Source organism: Rhinoraja longicauda, chromosome 42 (genome assembly GCF_053455715.1).
Source record: "Rhinoraja longicauda isolate Sanriku21f chromosome 42, sRhiLon1.1, whole genome shotgun sequence".
Taxonomy (NCBI): domain Eukaryota; kingdom Metazoa; phylum Chordata; class Chondrichthyes; order Rajiformes; family Arhynchobatidae; genus Rhinoraja; species Rhinoraja longicauda.
The window spans coordinates 916428-940469 of NC_135994.1; the positions used below are offsets into that span (position 1 = coordinate 916428).

Genomic DNA, 24042 nt, shown 5'->3' on the forward strand with positions numbered 1-24042 from the left:
TAGAGTCCGTTTCCACCAATCAGCGCGGAAATGCCGTGAAAACAGCGGCAAACAACCCCCAGCCCACAGCCCTTTCCGAGCGGGGCAGATCGCCGGCTGCAACCTACCAATAGAAGCATCCAGAAAGGAGTCAATCATGGCAGCGGAAGGACAATGCGCTGTGACTGACTTCATGTCCTAACTTGCAAACCGGTCGTTTCAGCTGGAGTTTTTAAAAAAAAAAACTTCTTATTTAACTTTAAAATAAAAATCTGATTTTAAATATCGATCTACCGCGGGCGCGCCAGTGGAGCTGTCTTATCAATCGCAGACGGTCCCAGTCACAGAGTCGGACGGTGAAGGATCATGACTTTGTTTGGCGTTTGATTCACTCTCTCGGAAAATCCTGGGACCTCCATTGGAAAAATTCGTGAGCACTCACTGTAAGTAGCAAGGATGGGATTTTCGATTCCCCTTTGCAGTCGATTGCAAAGCGAAACGTCTTAGGGGAAAGAGAAGTGGGACCGCGTTGGCAATTTCTGAATGGCCAGATGGAGAGTCTGCGTCTGCGAAAGAGGGAAGGTTGTTGGTTGATTATTACAATGGTGTGCGTGTATAATATAGATATTTGAAGCAAAGTTTTCAATATACAGATACACAATATATATATATATATATATATTGAAACCTCGGGTACACTTGTGTGTGTTTATTCTTGGAGGGGCCTTTGGTAAAAACGTTGGCCCTGTTTGGAGGCTGGTGAAATGCTGCCACGTTTAGCGTTTATTTAACCTGCTTCGAATGCACAGAGGATTTTTCATTAAAAGTTTTCCTATCCAAACAGATATTTCTGGTCTCAATCCATTTGGGAGGAGGAGGAGAAAAAAGTGGGCACACTTTCCCTTAACTTGCAAATGTTTTAAAACTTTATTTTAATCGTTTGAACTTTGCAATTGTTGTTTCGGGGGGGGGGGGGGGGGCAGAAAAGAGGCCTTTCTCTCGAGGTCCAATCATTCACGTTGCAATGATTCAGAGAATTCGGTCATCTTGGCTATGAGATTGGATCAGTTTTTAAGGGTTGCCTGCCAGGAATTGGTGTATCAGTATCTGCGCCTCAGAAGCAGACTGTTCGGCCCCGTGCTTTGTTTCTGCTGTACTGGAATCTTCTCCTTCGACCCCCAACCACTGCCATATCTCTCTCCTATCTTATTCCAGCTGCCCTATAAAGGCTATTCATCTCACTGCTCTCTGTAGGAGCATGTTCTAATATGGCAAAAGGTGGCAAATGAATACCATTAAAGCTGATGGCTTTGCCTTGTGTGTGCTGATGTGTGATGCAAGCAGTCTTCTGGTTCCTTCAGTCTTTATGTTTTTCATTGATAATTGTATTGAATCACTTTGAATCAGTAATTGTCTTCAAACACCAGGAACCCCTTTGAAGGTTGCGGTGATGTAGTTTATATATCTCAAAGGTCGTTGCTAGTTTACCTAACTGCGATAACTAGAGCTGTGGAATAGTGAGCAGCAGGAAGGCGAGACTAATCTTGCACAAAGCACAGGAGGGTATGGCGAGTCACCACTGCATTGAAGGGTAGGAGGTGGGTCAGAATCAGAGGACAAATGAGAGGAAAGGGAATGATAGACTTTCCTAGATGATGAGACAGTTTGTAGTCAATAGGCTCAACATTGCAGAGATGAATATTGGGCCAAGAGGGGAAATGGAGAGCTATTTGGGGACACAGGAAATCAGCAGAGGAGTAAATGTGTAATTGAATGGAGTTTGGGGTGAAAGAGGCAGAGAGTAGTTGGTCCATCAGTCTGAAGAAAGGTGAAGGTCACTTTCTCCTCCTCGGTAACATTGCCTCAGTTCATCTGTTCCTAAAACCCTCATCACCATGCCTTTTGTCACCTCCGGACTTAATCATTTAACCTCCCTCATTCTACTCTTTGCTAAACCAGAGGTCAACTCGAACCATTACACATCTGGTTAAAACCAGATTTATTCACAAAATGCTGGAGTAACTCAGCAGGTCAGGCAGCATCTCGGGAGAGAAGGAATGGGTGACGTTTCGGGTCGAGACCCTTCCTCAGACTGATGTCAGGGGGGGCGGGACATAGGAAGGATATAGGTGGAGACAGGAAGATAGAGAGAGATCTGGGAAGGAGGAGGGGAAGGGAGGGACAGAGGAACTATCTAAAGTTGGAGAAGTCGATGTTCATACCACTGGGCTGCAAACTGCTCAGGCGAAATATGAGGTGCTGTTCCTCCAATTTCCGGTGGGCCTCACTATGGCACTGGAGGAGGCCCATGACAGAAAGGTCAGACTGGGAATGGGAGGGGGAGTTGAAGTGCTCGGCCACCGGGAGATCAGTTTGGTTAATGCGGACCGAGCGCAGGTGTTGAGCGAAGCGATCACCGAGCCTGCGCTTGGTTTCGCCGATGTAAATAAGTTGACATCTAGAGCAGCGGATGCAATAGATGAGGTTGGAGGAGGTGCAGGTGAACCTTTGTCTCACCTGGAAAGACTGTTTGGGTCCTTGGATGGAGTTGAGGGGGGAGGTAAAGGAACAGGTGTTGCATCTCGTGCGGTTGCAGGGGAAAGTGCCCGGGGTTGGGGTGGTTTTAGTAGGAAGGGACGAGTGGACCAGGGAGTTACGGAGGGCACGGTCTCTGCGGAACGCAGAGAGGGGAGGGGATGGGAAGATATGGCCAGTGGTGGGGTCCCGTTGTAGGTGACGGAAATGTTGGTGGATGATATGTTGGATCCGCTGGCTGGTGGGGTGGAAGGTGAGAACGAGGGGGATTCTGTCCTTGTTGCGAGTGGGGGGAGGGGGAGCAAGAGCGGAGCTGCGGGATGTAGAAGAGACCATAGTGAGAGCCTCATCTATAATGGAGGACGGGAAGCCCTGATATGTTAAAACCAGATATGTGGTGAAGGTTATATTGACAGAGATAAATGTGGTTGATCTACAAATACTGAAATTAACACACTGGTTTCCAAATTGCCACTCAAGCTGTTGTGTCACTGGTAATTGCTGTATTTGGCTTTGAAACGGAATGTATGACTTGAAGCAATTACCTGCTTTGATCGTAGGTGGAAGGATAATCATAATTGTAATCATATTTTATAAACCAAGTATGTTTTGTGACATACGAGGAATTTGGTTTGCCATAGTCATGTCAAAAAAAGCAACAAGGCACACAAGTACATTAAAATTTGACATAAGCATCCACCACAGCGGCTCTTCCACGTTCCCTACTGTGATGGAAGGCAATAAAGTCTTATCTTCTTTCCTCCTTGGGGGAAACCTACATGCGGCGAGGGAGAATGAATGATGTGGTAATGAATGAGTCTTTCTAGCTAACTATAGTTCTGACCTTTGTGGTAACTTTGTACAGGACATAAGAATGAATGTGTGAGGCAAGAGGTGTCATCTCTCCACGCAACCTGGGCACTGACGTCAAAATGCCCACAGGCTTCATTTCCTGTTTGTGGGTGAGGCTGGCAGTCTTGGTACATTTGCTAAGTAGTTAGTAGCATTGGAAACCTTTTAGGAGTGAGGATCTCTGAGGCACATTCAGAAATACGGAGAGTTGTCCTCTCTATGGTGTGGATGCACAAACCTTGGTGTGCGCGTATAATGAAGTTCATAGATTTCCTGTAAATTATCGAGTGCTTCTATTGAAACTATTGAATTCCTGCACATTTTAAAATCATTTTCTCTCTCCCTCCCACTGTGCTTATTTTGCTTTCAACAGTATCCTAAATGGAAAGCTCAGCTGTTTCTTGAGGATTTAACCCGGTGAGCATTTTTGAGTGAGTGTTTGGTTCAGACAGACGGTATTGTTAGATTTGCATGTGGGTGTGGTTATTATTTTTTTTGTTCTTGGTCTCTTTTTGAAGCAACAGCTTGGGCGACGTTGGTGTCTCCCCAGAACACTTGGTGCGGCCTGATCCAATCTGTCACCAGATAGTTCTGCAAGGCTTATCAGGAGTTCACTAAAACCTTCCCTTAAGGGGTGGATGGGTGAAGGGTGCAAATTCCTTTCACAATAAGAGACACTGTTGCATCTGTGGAGAAACAACAAACGTTTCTGTTCGTTCTTCAGAACTCCGTCTCATTCTGCCTCCCAGTCCTCTCCCTGGCTGCCGTCTCGACCCGAAACATCGCCCATTCCTTCTCTCCAGAGATGCTGCCCTTCTCTCCAGAGATGCTGCCCGTCCCCGCTGAGTTACTCCAACTTTTTGTGTCTATCTTCAGTTTAAACCAGCATCTGCAGTTCCTTCTTACACACGTCACCTAACCATGCTCTCCAGAGATGTTGCCTGACCCGCTGCGTTACACTCTAGGATTTTGTACCCTTTCCTTAAGTTTGAAGATAGTTATGAATAAGGTCTGGACCTGGGGGCGGGGGGAGGAGAGGGGGGATTGACCAAATTGGGGGAGGACATATTACAACATTGTTGCCCAGGAGTGACGGGGAGAAAATTAGGAGCAGCTGTTATTGGGTAAGTCCACATCTGATATGTGGGAGTTGTTTAAAGACCAGCTAATCAGAGTTCAGGACTGGCATGTCCCAGTATGGAGGAGGGACAAAATTGGCAGGGTAAGGGAACCTTGGATCTCAAGAGATGCTGTAAATTTGGTCAAAAAGAAAAAGGAGGCATTGGCAAGGTTTAGGAAAATGAAATCAAACCGTTGACGAATATAAAGAAAGCAGGAAAGAATTCAAGCAGGGAGCAAAACACAAAAGTGCTAGAGGAACTCAGCAGGTCCAAGCAGCATCTGGGGAAAGAATGAACAGGTGTTTTATTTTGAGTGGGGACCATTTAGATGAAAGCAGGGAATTTAGGAGGGGCAGAAGGGACTAAGAGATGTTATTGGCAAATCAGATTAAAGAGAATTTCACTGCACTTTAAAACATGCGTTACAGAGGTAACTAGGGAAGAGTGCAGGAGCACCCAAGTATAAAGGAGGGATATGCTTGGAGTCAGAAGATGTAGGTGAGGTACTAAATATGTATTTTGCATAGGTATTAACCTAGAAGAAGGATATGAGAATAGTGAGTATAAGAAAATAACTGCAGATGCTGGTACAAATCGAAGGTATTTATTCACAAAATGCTGGATTAACTCAGCAGGTCAGGCAGCATCTCAGGAGAGAAGGAATGGGTGACGTTTCGGGTCGAGACCCTTCTTCAGACTGATGTCAGGGGGGCAGGACAAAGGAAGGATATAGGTGGAGACAGGAAGATAGAGGGAGATCTGGGAAGGAGGAAGGGAAGAGAGGGACAGAGGAACTATCTAAAGTGAGGATAGTGAGATCAGTGTGGGGCATACCAATATGCTCGGGCATTTTGCGATCAAGGAAGTGGTGGTGGGTCTCATGAAGAGCATTAACGTGGATAAGTTCCCAGCGCCTGCTGGGATCCATCCCAGGTTATTGAGAGAGGCAGGAGAGGGGATTGCTAGGGCCTTGATAAAGATCTTTATACCCTCTCTAGCCACAGGTGAGGTCCTGGTGGGCTGGAGAGTAGGTACTGTTCCTTTGTTTAAGAAGGGAAATAGGGATCCTCATCTCAGTGGTAGGGAAGTTATTGGAGAGGATTATTAGGGATAAGATTTACTCGCATTTTGAAGAGAATGAGCCAGTGGGGGCAGTCAGCATGGGCTTTGTGTGTGTGGGGCAAGTTATGTCTTACAATCTTAATTGAGTTTTTTGAGGAGGCAACAAAAGTGATCGTTGAGGTTAGTACAGTTGTACACATGGATTTTAGTAAGGCGTTTGACAAGGTCTGTCATGGTAGGCTGATCCTGAAGATGAAGATGCATGTTTTGACAACGTCACAGGGAGAACGTACAAACTCCGTACAGATAGCACCTGTAGTCTGGATTGAACCGGATCTCTGGCGCTGTAAGACAGCAACTCTACCGCTGCGCCACCATGCCACCCCGAATCTCTTTATCTCTTCCCTGTGCCTCGTCGTTGTTTGAGATCCAGGCCACCACAGTGGTATCATCTGTCAACTTGTAAATGGAGTCAGAGCAGAATTTAACTGCACCTTTGTGGGAGTAAAGTAAGGTTGCTGAGAATGCAGCCTTTTGGGAAACCAGTGTTGACAAGCCAATGTGACTCAGAAGAAAGACCCTGAACTGAACCAAAAGTACTGTGCAACTGAAGCCTGACAAACAGGCCAAACTGGATCAGGGTGGCTGATCTCCTTCCCCGATGAACATTTGTGAACTTAGTGGGGAGTTTCTGTGGGAAATAGAAGCAGGGGCCCCTTGTCTGTTCTGCCATTCAATAAGATTGCAGTGAACCTTTAAAAATAAACGTTTATGCTGACTGTTACTGATACTAACTTATTAATTCCAGTTACTTGAATTTAAATTCCTCGGCTACCAAGACTATTCGAGGCTGATCTGGTGTTTGATCTGAAGCATTAACTCTGTTTTGCTTCATAGACGCTACCTGATCTACTGAGTATTTCCAGAATTTTCTGTTTTTTATATCAAGATTCCAGCGCCTGTAGTTTTTGATTTGATTATCAATAATTTAGCGGCTGCTATTTCACAGTTCTTTGAGAAGTGAAGCTTTGCAGGACTCTGCAAAAGGAGCAGATGGGGAGTAGGAGTACTTTGTATTTGAGTGTTTTGACCAATTCCATGTGACCGTCTGGTGTTAAATCGGAGTGTGAGCTCTGTTTCTGAACCTCCATCGTGTGTTGACTTCCATCGTGTGTTCCCCCCTCCCCACCTTGGAAAATAAGTGGCTGTGTGATCATTTACGTTAGCCTCAGATGGCAGTCGGGACAGCAGTTAAACGCCCTGTGAAAGCAGCCCAACCTGCCGAATGGCACTCCCTCGGCACCATGGCCGGATTAAGCTAGTAGCATATGTTATAAATGGGCCTTAAATACGGGACAAGGTGAAATTGCCGCCCGCGCCCCACGTGACCTCACCCAGCCAGCGGCAAAATTTGTCCCGTACGGGACCACCCTTGTCCTGTATTAGGCCCGTGGGCCGCTATAGGTCCCTACACTGTAGGCCCGGACAGTGTAGGCTAACGGAGCTCGTTAACGGAGTTCGGGGAGCGGGGCTGAGTGTGTTCGAGGAGCGGGTAGGGTTGCCAGCTGTCCCGTATTAGCCGGGACATCCCGTATTTTGGGCAAAAGTTTTGCCCAAAATATGGGATGTCCCGGCTAATACGGGACAGTTTGCAACTCTAGGTGCTCCCCCCACCCCACAGTTCACCCCGGTCTCTCAGCTCTGTGCCACTGCCTGTCTCTGTCTTGCTGCCAGTCTCTGTCCCTCTGGGTGGGGGGGGGGTCTGTGTCTCGGGGTTGGCGATTGGGCGGTGACACGCCGGCTGCCCATTGGTCCGCGCAGTCCCGCCAACACATTCAAACCGTGGCGGTTGGGGAGCGGCGCGCGCAACACAGCGCCCCCCAGTGGGATGCCGATCTCAAGCATTTAGCGCGGCAGGGCCCGTAGCAAATGCTACTTTTGCTACTATGTTAATCCAGCCCTGCTCGGTGCCAACCCCCTTGTGGTGTGGCTCTCTCTTGGCAGTGCATTAAAGGCCAATCTAGATTTCTGTGCTGGACTCCATCTGTGTCCATCGATCTCCATCTCTGTCTGTCTCTGTGTCTGTCTCTCTCTTTCTCTTGGCGTGCATGGCTGATTGTGTGTCTGTGGATTGGAGGAGGGTGTTCTGGCCAACCTTCGGGCGTTAAGAATGAGATGCGATGTAAAGGGATCTGATCGTCCTGTGTGCAGTTGGGCCATTGCATAGGCTGAGATCATTGACTAACAGCTCTTCAAATCCTTTGTAACTTGAAGCATGTTGGAACATGGAGGATGTGTGAAATGCCATTTGACTACAAGTTGCATTCTTTCCTTGCGCCCCTCCTTTCCTTTGACCCTTTCCAATGATGCAATTTTGAGTTTCCTTTCAATGTTTTCCACACTGACAGTAGTGGCTACACTGCAGGAACTGCTGTGAACTCTCAGGGGATAGGTTCTGGGTAAACGTCTTTTGTTCTTTCAGCTGGACAATGCCACAGGCTGATCTCGGTTGCAGCTGGTGTATCTGGCCTTTGTTTCTCTGTCATAAGTGATAATAGACAATAGACAATAGGTGCAGGAGGAGGCCATTCGGCCCTTCGAGTGATCATGGCTGATCATTCTCAATCAGTACCCCGTTCCTGCCTTCTCCCCATACCCCCTGACTCCGCTATCCTTAAGAGCTCTATCTAGCTCTATCTTGAATGCATTCAGAGAATTGGCCTCCACTGCCTTTGGAGGCAGAGGATTCCACAGATTCACAACTCTCTGACTGAAAAAGCTTTTCCTCATCTCAGTTCTAAATGGCCTACCCTTTATTCTTAAACTGTGGCCCCTTGTTCTGGACTCCCCCAACATTGGGAACATGTTTCCTGCCTCTAACGTGTCCAACCCCTTAATAATTTTATACGTTTCGATAAGATCTCCTCTCATCCTTCTAAATTCCAGTGTATACAAGCCTAGTCGCTCCAGTCTTTCAACATATGATAGTCCCGCCATTCCGGGAATTAACCTAGTAAACCGACGCTACACGCCCAGTCCAGGAGGAGATTTAGACCATTCAGCCCATCAAATTTACTCTGCCATTCAATCGTGGCTATCTTAAATAGATCTATATCTCTCCCTCCAAACCCCATTCTCCTGACTTCTCCCCATAACCCCTGACACCCGTACTAATTGACAGAGCGAGTTGATTGGACCATACCCAAGGTCCACTGCTGAGCTTGAAAGCAATATCCATTCTCAGGACATGGATGCAGTGGGCAAGGCTGCCATTTGATGCCCATTCCGATTTGCCCTTGAATATTGTTGCCAAGATAGATGGTGGATCAAGGAGCAGTTGTTGGGGATGGTGTTGTGAGGTTTAGATTCAGCGTTCCTCGCGTTATATATATATATATATATATATATATATATATATATCAGCCAAAACATTATGACCACGTGCCTAATATGCTGTTGGTCCTCCGTGTGCAGCCCCATTCACAGCAGGGTGCGATGCACTGTGTATTGTGACACATTCCTCCCGTGACCACCATTAACATTTTTTGTGACTTGTGCCACAGTCGACCTTCTGTCGGTTCGAACCAGACGGGATAGCCTTCGTTGCCCTTGCGCATCGATGAGCCTTGGGCGCCCAACACCCTGCCTGTCGCCGGTTTGTAGTTTGTCCCTCCTCGGACCACTGTCGGTCGGTACTCACCACTGCTGACCGGGAGCACCCCACAAGCCTTGCCGTTTCAGAGATGCTCTGACCCAGTCGTCTGGCCATAACAATTTGGCCCTTGTCAAAGTCGCTCAGGTCTTTACTCCTGCCCATTTCTCCTGCATCCAACACATCAACTTCAAGAACTGACTGTTCACTTGCTGCCTAATATATCCCACCCCTTGACAGGTGTCATTGTAACAAGATAATCAATGTTATTCACTTCGCCTGTCAGTGGTCATACTGTTTAGGCTGATCAGTATATATATATATATATATATATACACACACATATACACACACACACACACACACACACACACACACACACACACACATATACACACACATACACATACACACACACACACATACACACATACATACACACACACATACACACACACACACACACATACACACATACACATACACACATACACATACACACACACATACTGATCAGCCTAAACAGTATGACCACTGATAGGCGAAGTGAATAACATTGACTATCTTGTGACAATGACACCATATATATATATATATATGAGTGTGACGAAGGGAAACTGGTGGCATTCCCGTCTGCTGGCAGGTTCATTCAGCATGGAAACGGGCCCTTCGGCCCCCAGATCCATCCTAACCATCGAGCTCCCATCTATACACAAGAGCCTATTTTCTTTCCCCGGACGTTCTCATCAGCTTCTCCCCCAGGTTCTAGCCCTCACCAAGATGCAGGACAGAATGCCGCAAGAGACCCTTCTTCCATGTGGCTATCAAGCTTTACAACTCCTCCTTCAGTCGTGGGGTAGACTGAGACTGACTCCCCTCCCCCCCACCCCCCAATCTTTGCACATCCTCCAAACCTTTCCACTCGTCACATTAATTTCATGGATCTTATAGAAACTTACAAAATTCTTAAGGGGTTGGACAGGCTAGATGCAGGAAGATTGTTCCCGATGTTGGGGAAGTCCAGAACAAGGGGTCACAGTTTAAGGATAAGGGGGAAGTCTTTTAGGACCGAGATGAGAAAGTCTTTTTTCACACAGAGAGTGGTGAATCTGTGGAATTCTCTGCCACAGAAGGTAGTTGAGGCCAGTTCATTGGCTATATTTAAGAGGGAGTTAGATGTGGCCCTTGTGGCTAAAGGGATCAGGGGGTATGGAGAGAAGGCAGGTACAGGTTACTGAGTTGGATGATCAGCCATGATCATATTGAATGGCGGTGCAGGCTCGAAGGGCCGAATGGCCTACTCCTGCACCTATTTTCTATGTTTCATGCATTTTGTGTTTTGTATATTTTGTGTTTTATGACTGTTGGCAGATCAATTTCACTCCTGGGATAAATAATTTTATTTCGTATCGTATCGTACCCGCACACTGGAGACAATTTGCAGCAGCCAGTTAACCGACCAGCCTGTACGCCTTTGGGGGGGGGAACCACGATCATCCCAGGACTTTGGTTTGGCTGACTTTGAAGCATTGCGTGTAGTTGTGGCCGCCCCATTACAGGAAGGATGTGGAGGCTTATGAAAGTGCAGAGGAGGTTTACCAGAATGATGCCTGGGTTCGGAGGTATGAGCTACAGGGAGAGGTTGGACAGACTTGGATTGTTTTTTTCTAGATGCCAGAGGTGATAGAAGCATATAAAATGATGAGAAGGCATAGATAGGGTAGAAAGTCAGAACCTTTTTTCTCCCAAGGTGGAAATATCAAATACTAGAGAGGACAGCTTTAAGATGAGAGGGTCAAAGTTTAAAAGAGATGTGTGGGGCAAGTTTTTTTTTACGCACGGGTGGCGAGTGTCTGGAACGGGCTGCCGAGGTTGGTGGTTGAAGTAGATATGCTAGTGGCATTTAAAAGACTTTTGGATAGGCATGTGGAAACATAGGGAATGGAGGGATATGGGTTATGTGCAGATGGATAAGTGATAGTCTTGAAATCAAGTTCGGCACAGAATGTTTGGGCCGAAGGGCCTGTTCTTGTTCTATGTTCTATCTGGGAGAAATCCTAAAGTTACAGGGAGAACGTGCGAACTCCAGGCAGACGGTGCCGGAGTTTGGGATTGAACCCAGATCTCGGGCACTTTGGAAGGCAGGTTTGAGTTTAGTTTAGGTGACGTTTCAATCTGAAGAAGGGCCTCGACCCGAAACGTCACTCATTCCTTCTCTCTAGAGATGCTGCCTGTCCCGCTGAGTTACTCCAGCTTTTTGTGTCTATCTTCAGTTTAAACCAGCATCTGCAGTTCCTACTTACAAATCTGAGTGCAGTTTAGTTTATTGTCAGCGACGCCACTGTGCTGCCTCCTTCCAGGCGTGCGTGGAGTTAGGGAGTTCTCTCTAAGCTGCAAGGCTATTTAGCGGGTTAATGGCTGAGTTCTGGCTACTGAGGCTCGTGTGTGCCCTTGATACTTTGGCTCCGACACTGCGGGGACCGTGTGCCCAGGCTCCACGTCTGCTGGCGGTAACGGGGATGAATGATAGGCCACTCATTGCACTGATTGGCATTGATTCCCTTCCAGGCGCAAGTCGACCGGTCGGGGGCTGTCGAGGAGGCTCTGCGGGATGGAGCAGTGTCCCGTGACCCAGTACGAGCCCGTGGCGGAGATCGGGGGAGGAGCCTACGGCACCGTCTACAAGGCCCGGGACTCGCGGAGCGGCAAGTTTGTGGCTCTCAAGAACGTGAGGGTGCACCGGGATGAAGAGGGCCTTCCTGCCTCCACGGTCAGGGAGGTGGCTCTGCTGAAACGGCTCGAGCGCTTCGACCACCCCAACATTGTCAGGTGAGCTGGCTGGGATGTCATATCATATCATATATATACAGCCGGAAACAGGCCTTTTCGGCCCTCCAAGTCCGTGCCGCCCAGCGATCCCCGTACATTAACATTATCCTACACCCACTAGGGACAATTTTTACATTTACCCAGCCAATTAACCTACATACCTGTACGTCTTTGGACGGTGGGGGTGCTGCCAGAGTGCAGGGGTTGGAGGGGGAGGCTGCACTCCACACGTTTCTCATTTGAAGTCTTTGGATCGTTGTAAAATTATACAGCCTAATGACATTTCTGTAAAGTGCTCTTTTCCCGCTGTCAGCCAGGCAGCTCAGAGGGAGCACCTTCACCATGCGGGACAATGGAGGCGACTCTCACCTTCCTGGGGACAACCAAGGTGGGCAATAAATACTCTCCTGGCTGGCGGCCACACTCCATGTCTTCCTGTGGACCTTTGCCGCCTGCCAATGACGATGGGCAGGTTAACTCGCCCTCTCTCACACACACCGCCATCACCACTCGTGTCATTTTACCTCTCAGATTCAGAGACCCGGATTCAGGCAGTGAAGAAAGCCAATGGAATGTTGGCCTTCATAACAAGAGGAGTTGAGTATAGGAGCAAAGAGGTCCTTCTGCAGTTGTACAGGGCCCTAGTGAGACTGCACCTGGAGTACTGTGTGCAGTTTTGGTCTCCAAATTTGAGGAAGGATATTCTTGCTATTGAGGGCGTGCAGCGTAGGTTTACTAGGTTAATTCCCGGAATGGCGGGACTGTCGTATGTTGAAAGACTGGAGCGGCTAGGCTTGTATACACTGGAATTTAGAAGGATGAGAGGGGATCTTATCGAAACATACAAGATTATTAAGGGGTTGGACACGTTAGAGGCAGGAAACATGTTCCCAATGTTGGGGGAAGTCCAGAACCAGGGGCCACAGTTTAAGAATAAGGGGTAGGCCATTTAGAACAGAGATGAGGAAAAACTTTTTCAGTCAGAGAGTTGTGAATCTGTGGAATTCTCTGCCTCAGAAGGCAGTGGAGGCCAATTCTCTGAATGCATTCAAGAGAGAGCTGGATAGAGCTCTTAAGGATAGCGGAGTCAGGGGGTATGGGGAGAAGGCAGGAACGGGGTACTGATTGAGAATGATCAGCCAATAGACAATAGACAATAGGTGCAGGAGTAGGCCATTCAGCCCTTCGAGCCAGCACTGCCATTCAATGCGATCATGGCTGATCACTCTCAATCAGTACCCCGGGTTTGATCCTGATTACGGGTGCTGTCTGTACGTTCTCCCTGTGACCTGCGTGGGTTCTCCCCGAGAGCTCCAGTTTCCTCCCGCACTCCAAAGACGTACAGGTTTGGAGGTTAATTAGCTTGGTGGAATTGTAAATTGCCCCTTGTGTGCGTAGGATAGTTTTAATGTACGGGTATCGCTGGTCGGCACGGACTCGGTGGGCCGAAGGGCCTGTTTCTGCCCTGTATCTCTAAACTAAACTAAAGATTTAGGAATTGAAAAGAAGGTCTGATGCTCTCTCACCGTCTCCTGGTTTTGTATTGATGGCGGTATGAGGATGTGAGGGGGAATTTTTTGACACTAAGTGGGTAGTGGCAGGAACGCACTGCCTGAAGCGGTGGTGGAGGCCGAGACTTTAATCATATTGATGAAGTGTCGAGACAAATGCTTGAATTGCTGAGGCACAGAAAGCTGCAGATCAGATGCAGTTGAATGGGACTAGTAGAAATACAAGTCGGCATGGACGCAGTGGGCCGAAGGGCCTGTTTCTGTGCTGTGTGACTCTGTGACGTTGGGCTTTGTCTCGGTGGGGCCTCGTGCAGCCATTATGACTACCGATGTGCGTTGCCGCAGGTTGTTCGACGTGTGTGCGACCACGAGGGCGGACCGAGAAACCAAAGTCACTCTGGTGTTTGAGCACGTTGACCAGGATCTGAAAACCTACCTGGAGAAGGCCCCGTCGCCCGGACTACCGGCCGAGACTGTGAAGGTAAAAAGGAGGGCGCTGGCTGGTGGCCATTTTGTTATCCTCCCACTGCTGGCTAATTCTTAACGGGAGAGGAGGGCGATGCGGGAGACCACAGCTTCCCAATCAGCCCTTCTTCCCCCCTCAACCTCCACCTCAGTATAGTTTCACTGTTGTTTTATGGTGAGAGTAGTCAATGGTGCTTTATTTGGCACTAGGGTTGCCAACTGTCCCGTATTAGCCGGGACATCCCGTATTTCTGGGCTAAATTAGTTTGTCCTGTATGGGACCCCCCTTGTCCCGTATTAACAGGGTTGCCAACTTCCTCACTCCCAAATAATGGACAAAGGGTGACGTCACCGCCCCGCGCCCCACGTGACCTCACCCAGCCAGCGGCCACGTGCTCCCGCTCCACCAATGGCGGCCGCCATTGGTGGAGCGGGAGCACGTGGCCGCTGGCTGGGTGTGGTCGCGTGGGGCGCGGGGCGGCGTCGTCGTCCTTTGTCCCGCGTTTGGGAGTGAGGAAGTTGGCAACCCTATTTGTCACGCATGCGACTGCACAGTGAAATTAAGTTTGCATACATTACACATGCCATTTTTGGCGCCATTATTCAAAGTCCGGGTGGGAATTCCTTTGATGGAGAAACCAGTCGCTAAGACGCTTCCGAGTATCATTCGTACCTAGGCTTTGGTCTATACCGAGGGTCTCGACCTGAAATGTCACCTCTTCCCTTTTTTTCTGACAGCTGCCTGTCCTGCTGAGTTACTCCAGCTTTTAATGTCTACCTTTGGTGTAAACCAGCATCTGCAGTTCATTGCTACACCTCTACTGGGCGGCGGGGGAAAGCAAAATAGGAGGCCGGGTATTGGCTGGTCTCGGTAGGGGGCTTGGGAGGGGGTGGTCCTTGCTGGTGATCCCTTCTAACAGGTCTGCTGTGTGTGTGTGGTTTGGCGCAGGATCTGATGAGGCAGCTGCTGAACGGCCTGGTGTTCCTGCATTCCCATGGCGTGGTGCACCGCGATCTAAAGCCCGAGAACATCCTGGTGACCAGCCGAGGCCAGGTGAAGCTGGCTGACTTTGGCCTGGCTCGCATCTACAGCTGCCAAATGGCACTGACTCCGGTGGTAAGCAAGAATCCCAGCGTTTGTCAAGTTTGGTTGAGGTGTCCGTGTCCATGTCTGTCGCAGTGATAGCAATTTAACAGTGTGGCGCGTCGGAAGAGGCCCGAAATAAAGGCGAGGAGCCGGGTATTTCGGGACGTTCGGTTTTATTATTACTCAGTTATCAGACCGGTCAAGTCTACTGGAATGACTTCGCGCCCAAACCCTCGTCCTTATATCCTTAGCAAAGGACCGCCCCCCTGGACTGGTCCATTCCCGTGCTGAGGGGTTGGTAGTAGTATGGCCCGACCCTTGGGAGCCGCCACAGGACCCCCCCCCCCCCAGAACCAGAGGCACGAAACGCACTGGTGGTCGCACAACCCGACCGGACCGCGTACGAAAATCGGTCGACAGAGGGGCCGGCGGAGGCACAGTTGGAGGGACAGGTGGTGGGACAGGTGGTGGGACCCGCAAAGGGGGGCGACCTCGCGGCCGAGGCTGGGCAACAGAGGCCTGACCAGACTTGGTCGATGTCTAAGTCGGCCGGCTTCAAGCAGTCAATTGACACAGCCTCCGGCCGGCCCCTCTGTCAACCGATTTTCGTACCACTACCGACCCCTCGGCACGGGAATGGACCAGTCCAGGGGGGCGGTCCTTTGCTAAGGATATAAGGACGAGGGTTTGGGCGCGAAGTCATTCCAGCAGACTTGACCGGTCTGATAACTGAGTAATAATAAAACCGAACGTCCCGAAATACCCGGCTCCTCGCCTTTATTTCGGGCCCCTTCCGATGCGCCATAACAATTAATTTTCTTTTTAATGTTTATGACCTTTCTTCCATGATCTATGTGCATATTCCAATATTTATTTTCCACTCTGCAAAATGTTTCAAAATATTAGCAGCTTCAAACTTTTAACTTTCTGCTTGGCGACTGAGGGAAATTAGTGATGTTGATTGGTTGCCCAGAGCTTTGATGACATCTCCACCTCTGAAGGGCAGGGAATCCCCCAGAAAAACCACTCGAAGCCACAGAGACGTTTGAGTCAGCAGCAAGTGGCATTGCTTTTGTGCTGATTGCACAATTAAGGCCTCCAATTGTAGATCGACCTGCCCACTGTTGACTGACTTTTATCTGATTCGTAGATTCATAGTGTTTTACAGAACAGAAATGGACTTGTTGGCCTAACGAGTCCGTCCTGACCACAATGTTTAGCAAATCTAATCCCTTTTGCCTGCATTTGGCCTTATCCCCCTAAGCCTTTGCTATCCGTGTGCCTGTCCAAATGTCTTGAATGTTGAAATTAAACTCGCCTCCCCTGCCTTCTTTGGCAGTTCGTTCCATATACCCATATATTCCACACTCTCTGTGGAAAACTGGCCCCTCAGATCCTCTGTAAATCTCTCCCCTCTCACTGTAAACCTATGCCCTTTAGTTTTAGACTCCCCTACCCTAGCAAAAGGATTGTAACTATCCATACACCTCAAGATTTCATAAACCTCTCCGGTCTCTCAACACAAAGGGTGGTGGGTGTATGGAACAATCTGCCAGAGGAGGTAGTTGAGGCAGGGACTATCGCAACGTTTAAGAAGCAATTAGACAGGTACATGGACAGGACAGGTTTCGAGGGATATGGGCCATATGCAAGCAGGTGGGACTAGTGTAGATGGGACATGTTGGTCGATGTGGGCAAGTTGGGCCGAAGGGCCCGTTTGCACACTGTATCACTCTAAGAAGGGTCTCGACCCGAAACATCACCCCTTCCTTCTCTCCTGAGATGCTGCCTGACCTGCTGAGTTACTCCAGCATTTTGTGAAATAAATACCTTCGATTTGTACCAGCATCTGCAGTTATTTTCTTACTCTATTACTATGGATCTCCTCTGCTCTCAGCCTATCAATCTCTCCTTGTATTTCAAGCCTTGCAACTCCCTTGTGAATCTTTTCTGCCCCCTCTCCAGCTTAATCAGATCCTTCCTGTAGCATTGTATGAAAAATAAACTTGGCCACGTTAGTATTCACCATGGGCTTTTGAGAAGAGGGCTTGGGAAGAACACGGTTTTACTGAAGTAGTGAGAGAGCCCAGTACTACACTCACTTTGTGTTTGACCTGCTCAGGTGGTGACGCTGTGGTACCGTGCCCCAGAAGTACTCCTGCAATCTACCTACGCCACCCCCGTCGACATGTGGAGCACGGGCTGCATCTTTGCTGAGATGTTTTGCAGAAGGTCAGTGCTGGAAGGTGGAAGGAGCCGATATTTACAGGGCGCACTGTGTTGTAAATGGTTTTGAAGGATTTGATGAATTTAACTTGATTAGTAAGGGCATCAAAGGTTAGGGGGAGAAGGCAGGAGAGTGGGATTGAGAGGGAAAGATAGATCAGCCACGGAGCAGACAAGAAGGGCCAAATGGCCTAATTCTGCTCCCATGTCATATGATCTTATGAACAGTTTTTATTGATCGGGGACAAAACAGGGTATACCTGCTGGCTGTAGCTTCAGGTAGGAGTCAGACAGTCTCCTCCCCTCTGGGCCAGACAGTTGTTGGTTTAAATCCTGCTGCAGAGACGAGGGAACAAAAATCCAGGCAATTCTCCAAGAGCAGGGATGTCTTCCCAACCCGTTTCATGCAGCCACAGACCAGGCATTCCCATGAGTTGATGAGGATGTTACATCAACTTTCCTCCCCCCCTCCCCAAGACACTTTGAGTAGTAGCATTTATTTCGAGCAGCAGAGGAGTTAGGTTTAATGTGAGGGGCGGTGAGGGAAGATTTAATAGGAATCTGAAGGGTGACCTTTTTACACAAAGGGTGGTGGGCGCATGGAATAAGCTGCCAGAGGAGGTGGTTGAGACACGTACTATCTCAACATTTAAGAAACAGTTACACAGGTAGATGGATGGGACAGGTTTAGAGGGATATGGGCCAAACGCAGGCAGGTGGGACTTGTGTAGCTGGGACATGTTGGCCGGTGTGGGCGAGTTGGGTCGAAGGGCCCGTTTCCACATTGCGAGACTCTATCACTCTGTTCTCCTGAAAATCTCCTTCTGTGACGTAGTTTGGAATAATGTGCTTGTTATTGATGTCCAGCATTTGGGCCTGTGTACATTGTGGCTCACCCATCGGAGCTGGCTGAGTGTGTTTGGTTGGGGATGTTGCCCTGCGAGAGAGTGCTGACGTCGGGCTGCCTGTTCCACCAGGCTTTGGAGGATTTGGCACAGCCCACATTAGTGGTGTTATCTCTCCAGTGCCACCACTATGGAACTCCTGCAGCCTCCTGCAGCCTGCCACCACCTTCTCAAAGGGTGGTGGAAGTGTGTGGTTATATTATCCTGTAAATACAGCAAGCATTGTGATGATAGACACAAAAAGCTGGAGTAACTCAGCGGATCAGGCAGCATCTCTGGAGAAAAGAAATAGGTGATGTTTTGGGTCGAGACCCTTCTTCAGCCTGAGAGTCATGAGAGAGCCGAGAGATATGTAAAATAAAGTGTAAGAAAATAACTGCAGATGCTGGTACAAATCGAAGGTATTTATTCACAAAATGCTGCAGTAACTCAGCAGGTCAGGCAGCATCTCAGGAGAGAAGGAATGGGTGACGTTTCGGGTCGAGACCCTTCTTCAGACTGATGTCAAGGGGGTGGGACAAAGGAAGGGTATAGTGGAGACAGGAAGGTAGAGGGAGATCTGGGAAGGGGGAGGGGAAGAGAGGGACAGAGGAACTATCTAAAGTTGGAGAAGTCGATGTTCATACTGCTGGGCTGCAAGCTGCCCAGGCGAAATATGAGGTGCTGTGCCTCCAATTTCCGGTGGGCCTCATTATGGCACTGGAGGAGGCCCATGACAGAAAGGTCAGACTGGGGAATGGGAGGGGGAATTGAAGTGCTGAGTTACTCCAGCATTTTGTGGAGAGATATGTAAAGGTACCTAGAACAGATGAATGACAGTTCGAAGCCAGCAACGATGATCAAGGATAGGTGGAGCTCACACTGGTCCATTGTTGGCTGTTGGGTAGGTGATAACGATAAATACAAACAGTGAAACCCAGCGGGAGAGTGAAACTAGTACGACTACGTTGGGGGAGGGACGGAGAGAGAGGGGATGCAAGGGTTACTTGAAGTTAGAGAAATTGTGATGAGGTGAGGGTGGGGGTGGGGAGTAAGATGGTAGCTGGGGAGGGGGAGGCTCTCTTTATCTTGCGCTGCTCAATTAAAAACATTCTACCCTGTTTGGGACTTTTCGTTGAGCCGATGGGCTTTCAGTGTCCAATTGAGTGTGACTGCTTTACTCTGTTTTCTCTTCTACAGGCCCTTGTTTTGTGGGAAATCAGAAGTTGACCAATTAGGAAAGATTTTTGAGTAAGTGCACTTGCGATATTCTGGCGGGCCTCGGGATCAGGTGATGGGGGGGGGTGAGGGGTGGCAGGGGGTAATCTTGGGAGGCACTACCCAGCCAAGGCATCCATGTTGGTTCGAGCATCCACAGGACTGCGACGTCTAATTGACTCGGATATTGTGACTTATTGGTCTGTTGACAGCATTGCCAATCTGACCCATGAATTAGCGGTCTGACCAATGGATTTTGTGAGAATTGGCCTGTTGCTTTGGCCTGTGGCGCAAACCTCCCTCGCGATTAAATCTCCATGTTATTCCTGGTCTTAGCAAGATGATAATTTATTGCACTGGTCAATCTCTTTCACGACATCACTGCTCCACCGCTGCTTCTCGGAGCTTGCTGTGCGCAAATTGGCTGCCACGGTCCCAGCGCTTTGCAAGAGCGGCGACGTTTGAAAAGCGCCTCGCTGGCTGCGAGGTGCGTCGGGACGTCTGGAATGGGTGCTGCGGAAATTGGAGTCTTTTTATTCTTTATTGGAAACTTCTGTGCTTTCAGCATGACAGGGCTGCCAGCAGAGGAGGACTGGCCGGAGGACGTGACCCTGCCGCGAAGTGCCTTCACCATCCGGCCTCCACAGTTGGTCAAGAACTTTATACCTGAAATCGAGGACTTGGGGGCAAGCCTGCTGCTGGTGAGAAGCACTCTCTGGGGAAATGGCCAGGTTAAAGTGGAGTGCCACAGTTTGACCGAAACAATTTTTGTTTTGGCTTGAGAATTTTTTGCTGCCTCAAAGCAGCTCGTTTCAATGTTCTAGGAACGGCACTGCGATATCCGTTTGTTGAAGTATTGCATGTTAACTTCACCCCTGCCACCCCCCTGTTGGGTATCAGGGAGCACGTTGGTGCCATGCGGGCAGTTTGCAGTGCATGTTGCCTGTCCCCCACTGGGCACTGCCCGTGCTTCTGTACACCTGCCAGGGACTTGCTGGAACTCTGCCATCCAATGGGCTGGATGGTAATAGAAACTGGGCACAGCTCTGTGGCCTTGCACGCCAGCCAACCGCACCCTCACTGCCAACCCCCCCCCCCTCCCTTGTTTTTTAATGTGCTTTTAAAGTGTAACTTTGTTTCGAGGTTGTACAGTGGGGAAAGGAACTGTAGGCATGCTACGCAGGAATGTCCGGACACCTGAAGCTTCAGCCCTGTGTGAATAGTGACCAGAACTCTCGTCAAGCACGCCTTCGTCCTTTCTTAACCCATCCCCGTTTCTTCAGTTCCTCGCATCTTGGGTGGCCGGTGCTACGATTCAGACACAGCCGTTGTACCAGAGCTTTGCGAGTTCCCCACCTCCACTCTCGAGCCCTCCGCTCGCTCCAAGCTGTCCCGTGTTCAGTCTGACACCCCCTCCCCAAACAGTTGAAAGACTGAAGCCTGGTGGATGGATAACACTGCGTTTGGCACTGTGGCGCAGCGGTAGAGTTGCTGCCTTACAGTGCCAGAGACCCGGGTTTGATTCTCACTGCGGGTGCTGTCTGTATGGAGTTTGTACGTTCTCCCTGTGACCTGCGTGGGGTTTTCTCGGCTGTTCCGGTTTCCTCCCACATTTCAAAGATGTACAGGTTTGTAGGTTAATTGGCTTTGGGAATATTGGAAGTTGTCCCAAGTGTGTGGGATAGTGTTAGGGTACGGGAGGGCGCTGGTCGGCATGGACTCGGTGGGCCAAAGGGCCTGTTTCCCCGTTGTATCTCTAAACTAAACCCCATGCCTTGTGCCCACCTCAGGTCAGATGCTAGTGACTGGCATCCTGCCAGCCTTGCCACCTGCATGAGTGTTAACTCAGCAACGGGCTCTGACCAACCTGACTGCTTCCTGACAGCTCCCACTCTCAAAGACTGTCACTGATTCCGAGTGTCTTGATTCTTAAAACATATTTAAATGTTATAAATAGACAATAGGTGCAGGAGGAGGCCATTTGGCCCTTCGAGCCAGCACCACCATTCAATGTGATCATGGCTGATCATTCTCAATCAGTACCCCGTTCCTGCCTTCTCCCCATACCCCCTGACTCCGCTATCCTTAAGAGCTCTATCTAGCTCTCTCTTGAATGCATTCAGAGAATTGGCCTCCACTGCCTTCTGAGGCAGAGAATTCCACAGATTCACAACTCTGACTGAAAAAGTTTTTCCTCATCTCAGTTCTAAATGGCCTACCCCTTATTCTTAAACTGTGGCCCCTTGTTCTGGACTCCCCCAACATTGGGAACATGTTTCGTGCCTCTAACATGTCCAACCCCTTAATAATCTTATACGTTTCGATAAGATCCCCTCTCATCCTTCTAAATTCCAGTGTATACAAGCCTAGTCGCTCCAGTCTTTCAACATATGACAGTCCCGCCATTCCGGGAATTAACCTAGTAAACCTTCGCTGCACGCCCTCAATTTTAAATTCCTAATGGAAATTATTCATTTAAAATTGCTTTCGACTTGTGTTTTTATTTTATGTATTAAAAGTTTTTAAATACAAACTAACCACTCGCCTCTGAGTGATGGTTGGCAGCGTGTTGCTGCTTCAGCTGATGTGCTTCCTGCAATCCGAAGCTTCCCTGTCCCACCCCTGATTGAAAAACAGACCCTGTGCAGTTGTGCCTGGGTGCCGCTGTTCCGGTGAGATCTTAAACCAAGAGTCTGTGCGTGCTTTTGGGACGACATTCGCTCAAATAACCAGGCCGTCACTTTACAATTTGTTGGAGTTTGCTGCGCGCAATATTGCCTGCTGCGTTTTCTATCATTGAAATGGTGACCGCAATCCGACGGCATTTCATCAGCTCGAAATGATTTGGGAGGTCCTGAAAGGGACGTGGAAGGCGCTATGCAAATGCGATTCTTTTTGGCCCCTGCTGAGACCCTCGTCCACGTCTTTGCCACAACTATTCCAATGCACCCCTCCTCCTCTATACTCCTCATCCTCCAATCCACTGCCTCTCTTCTAATTTGCACTGAACCCTGATTAGCCAACACTCCTGCTGTGTGACCCACACAGATGCAGGTCTGGCACAGTTTGTTTGAACATTCCTGAACCGTGTGTTCCAGCCCACCACAGGTGCTTCTGCTCGCTCTTTCTTTTTTTCCCTCTCGTTTTCACTCCCTTTCTCTTTTTTTTCTCTCTCTTTTTTCCCTCTCTCTCTCTTTTCCCCCTCTCTCTCTCTTTTCCCCCTCTCTCTCTCTTTTCCCCCTCTCTCTCTCTTTTCCCCCTCTCTCTCTTTTCCCCCTCTCTCTCTTTTCCCCCTCTCTCTCTTTTCCCCTTCTCTCTCTTTTCCCCCCCTCTCTCTCTGTTCCCCCTCTCTCTCTTTTCCCCCTCTCTCTCTCTTTTCCTCCTCTCTCTCTCTTTTCCTCCTCTCTCTCTCTTTTCCCCCTCTCTCTTTTCCCCCTCTCTCTCTTTTCCCCCTCTCTCTCTCTCTTTTCCCCCTCTCTCTCTCTTTTTTCCCTCTCTCTCTCTTTTCCCCTCTCTCTCTTTTTTCCCTCTCTCTCTTTTTTCCCCTCTCTCGCTCTTTTATCCCCTCTCTCTCTCTTTTATCCCCTCTCTCTCTTTTTTCCCTCTCTCTCTCTCTTTTTTCCCCTCTCTCTTTTATCCTCTCTCTCTCTCTCTCTCTCTCTTTTTTCCCTCTCTCTCTTTTTTCCCCTTCTCTCTTTTTTCCCTCTCTCTTTTTTCCCTCTCTCTCTCTCTCCCTCTCTTTTCCCTCTCTATTTTTTCCATCTCTCGCTTTCTCTCCCTTCGATCCTTACTGATGTCCCAATCACCTTTCCGATCTCCACACTCTAACTCTTCGTCATCCATGAATGTAATGACACCCATCGTTTGCGATATTGCCTTCAGCAGCCTGAGGCCCGAGCTGTGACACTCCCACCTTCACCTCCCTGCTGCTGTTTCATGGGAGGTGGCTGCGCGCAAACCCACTACCACGCTGCTATCACTCGCAACTACAAGTGGCCACGAAGCGCGTTCGTGCATCCTGCGAGGCGCTATAGAAATGCAAGTCGTCCTGGCTACCTGTACCCCGAGAACAAATGGATCTTTTGATGAAATAAAAACAAGCTGTGAGCTGCCTTGTTAGAGTGCTTGATTTGAGGAGATTATTCATTGATCAGAGTCTGATGTTCCGATGTGGAGCCCCTGATGTTTTTTTCCTTCTCGTTCCAGGATCTGCTGACGTTCAACCCGATGAAAAGAATCTCTGCCTTCAAGGCCCTGCAACATCCTTATTTCCTCAGTCAAAGCCCGGAGGTTTAAGACGACCTATTGCGACCTGTGAAAAGTAAACTGTAAACAGCTTTGCCTGCTTATCCACACTGGGCTACCACAGCAGTGCACAGCTGCCTTATGGATGTGCGCTGCAGGAAGGGGATTTGGGTGGGGGGTAGGTGGGGGTGGGGGGGGAAGATGTGTGGAAGGTGAGAACAAAATAGAGCTTTAACCATCAGAAGAGTTTTCCAGAGTTTGTTCTGTTGATCTGTGAAGCTGATTTCTTTGGGCAGAAGCCAGCAGATGGCAGTGTGGCACTGGTTTGGGGTGGTTTGCGGTCTGTCAGTTTTGCAATGGCACCGTTTTCTTGACG

General features: G+C 49.0%; 1 protein-coding gene across 1 annotated transcript; it reads left to right on the top strand.

Annotated features, from left to right (window-relative positions):
• Positions 1-197: 197 nt before the first annotated feature.
• cdk4 (cyclin dependent kinase 4) lies at positions 198-23776 on the top strand. Its single transcript, XM_078431549.1, has 8 exons — positions 198-422; positions 11770-12030; positions 13887-14022; positions 14956-15123; positions 17216-17325; positions 19404-19454; positions 19987-20122; positions 23628-23776. The coding sequence occupies exons 2-8, from the start codon at positions 11813-11815 to the stop codon at positions 23715-23717; spliced, it is 909 nt and encodes a 302-aa protein (XP_078287675.1). The 5' UTR covers positions 198-422; positions 11770-11812; the 3' UTR covers positions 23718-23776.
• The last annotated feature ends 266 nt before the right edge of the window (positions 23777-24042 follow it).

Excerpts from the sequence above, each read along its gene's own strand:
- cdk4 (XM_078431549.1), top strand. The coding sequence starts at position 11,813 with ATGGAGCAGTGTCCCGTGACCCAGTACGAGCCCGTGGCGGAGATCGGG. Across the intron at positions 12,031-13,886 it reads GACCACCCCAACATTGTCAG|GTTGTTCGACGTGTGTGCGA; the intron begins GTGAGCTGGCTG and ends GCGTTGCCGCAG. Across the intron at positions 15,124-17,215 it reads AAATGGCACTGACTCCGGTG|GTGGTGACGCTGTGGTACCG; the intron begins GTAAGCAAGAAT and ends TGACCTGCTCAG.